This window comes from Gavialis gangeticus, unplaced genomic scaffold (genome assembly GCF_001723915.1).
Source record: "Gavialis gangeticus isolate Ggan-Ray unplaced genomic scaffold, GavGan_comp1, whole genome shotgun sequence".
Lineage (NCBI taxonomy): Eukaryota > Metazoa > Chordata > Crocodylia > Gavialidae > Gavialis > Gavialis gangeticus.
Window position 1 is genome coordinate 6,077,932 of NW_017729033.1, and position 1,730 is coordinate 6,079,661.

The 1,730-nt window shown below is 47.9% G+C and overlaps 1 protein-coding gene across 4 annotated transcripts in view; it reads left to right on the top strand.

Moving 5' to 3' along the window:
* SMOX (spermine oxidase) overlaps positions 1-728 on the top strand; it is an 86,533-nt gene extending 85,805 nt beyond the window's left edge. For all 4 annotated transcript variants that reach the window (XM_019526302.1, XM_019526305.1, XM_019526303.1 and 1 more), the window contains one exon: positions 268-728. In XM_019526302.1, coding sequence (XP_019381847.1) covers positions 268-405 — 138 coding nt within the window. In that variant the 3' untranslated portion in view covers positions 406-728. The remainder of the gene's footprint in view (positions 1-267) is intronic.
* The last annotated feature ends 1,002 nt before the right edge of the window (positions 729-1,730 follow it).

The window sequence follows — 1,730 nt, forward strand, 5'->3', positions numbered from 1 at the left end:
CCCTAAGCAGAATGAAAAAATGTGACTAGTATAGCTAGAGCAGTACCTCCAAGCCCTAAGTGGAGGGTTACTAGCCAGGATATGCCTGATTCTCCCCGCCACATGTTTTCTGTGGACCTGTGGTGCAGCTCTTTGAAAATTTATCCTCGGGCACCGTTTCTTTGGGCGTCCATTTGGAGGACAAGAAGGGTTAAAGATGCTGTCCCCTCAGTTGCAGTCAATGGAAGTTGTCTCTTGCCAACCTTCTGCTTTTCTCACCATCCCCAGCCTATGCAGGTGATGTTTTCGGGGGAGGCCACTCACAGGAAGTATTATTCCACTACCCATGGTGCTCTGCTTTCTGGCCAGAGAGAGGCTGCTCACCTCATTGAAATGTACCAAGACCTCTTAACCTGCAGGAACTGAACGACCTAATCTCTGAGAAGAACCACTAACTCGTGATTCCTTTTACAGTTGTGCGTAGGGTTTTTTAAGTAACGGTAGAACAATTTTTATCTTTTTATAAAAGCCCTAACTGTTTTAAGAGTTAGTATCTGTAGCTTATTTCCGTGTACTGTATTGTTAACAGGGAAGGGTGCTCTTTCTGTATGGTAAACTGTTTTTTGTCATTTGAATTCTAATTGCACTTTCAGTGCCTCTATTTTTTTTTTCTTTCTGTATTGTAAGTGCCTTCTATACTAAAATAAATGTTGTAATACAAGTACCTGTGTGGTGGTACATCTCTGGGAGCAGTGCATGATTTTCCTTTTTCCAAGGGGCCTTTAGGATTTCTGTCCTTTGCCATGAGATTGGGAATAGGATGATTTTTTGTTAGGGACTGGGTGTGGGCTGTTTGGCCTAGTAGTTAGTCACCTGAAGCAAGGGTGAAGTCCAGACTGAGTTCTCCAGGGGGTCCAGAGAGGTCTGATGGGAGTGTTAGCCAGAGTCAGGATATGCCAGGAGTCGAAACCAGAATCAGGAACCAGGCTGGAGTCAGGATAAGGCAGGAGTTGAACTGGAACCAGAAATCAAAGCCAGAGTCAGGACCAAAACCAGGAGCCAAGAGCCAAAGTCAGAGATCTGATTAGGAAAAGGTAGGAACACATGGAGGTTAGGAGCAAGTACCTCTGTCTTTGCTTGGACAAGGATACTGCGGGCTGGGTCTGGCTTTTACGGGCTGGAGCGTGTGGGGCCTGCTGCCTGCAGCTTCAGGAAATTGGCTGCCCTGGTTGCCTCACTCAGCCCAGCTGGGACCAGGCCATGGCTCGGGGTTTGCTGCTTGTTCAAGGGGTGTCTTGCCCGAATCTTTTTGGGACTGGCTGGGTCCTGGGTTCTGATCTGCCCTTGTTACATCTTTATGCTGAAGGTACTGCCTTCCCTGACTTCCCCTGTGTGTTAAACATGGGGGTTAGTCTAGTCCACATGTGAGCAACCACACTCTAAACCTCCTCTTGGTTACTTTGAGTGCTGTGACTCATTCAGGGTCATAGTTTCATAGTTTCTAGGGTCGGAAGGGACCTGAGAAGATCATCTAGTCCGACCCCCTGCCATGGCAGGAAAGAGTACTGGGGTCAGACGACCCCAGCAAGGTGTTCATCTAACCTCTTCTTAAAAACCCCCAGGGTAGGAGCCTGCACCACCTCTCTTGGAAGTTTGTTCCAGACACTAGCCGCCCTGACTGTGAAATAGCGCCTTCTGATGTCTAACCTAAATCTACCCTCTGCCAGCTTATGACCGTTGTTCCTGGTCAC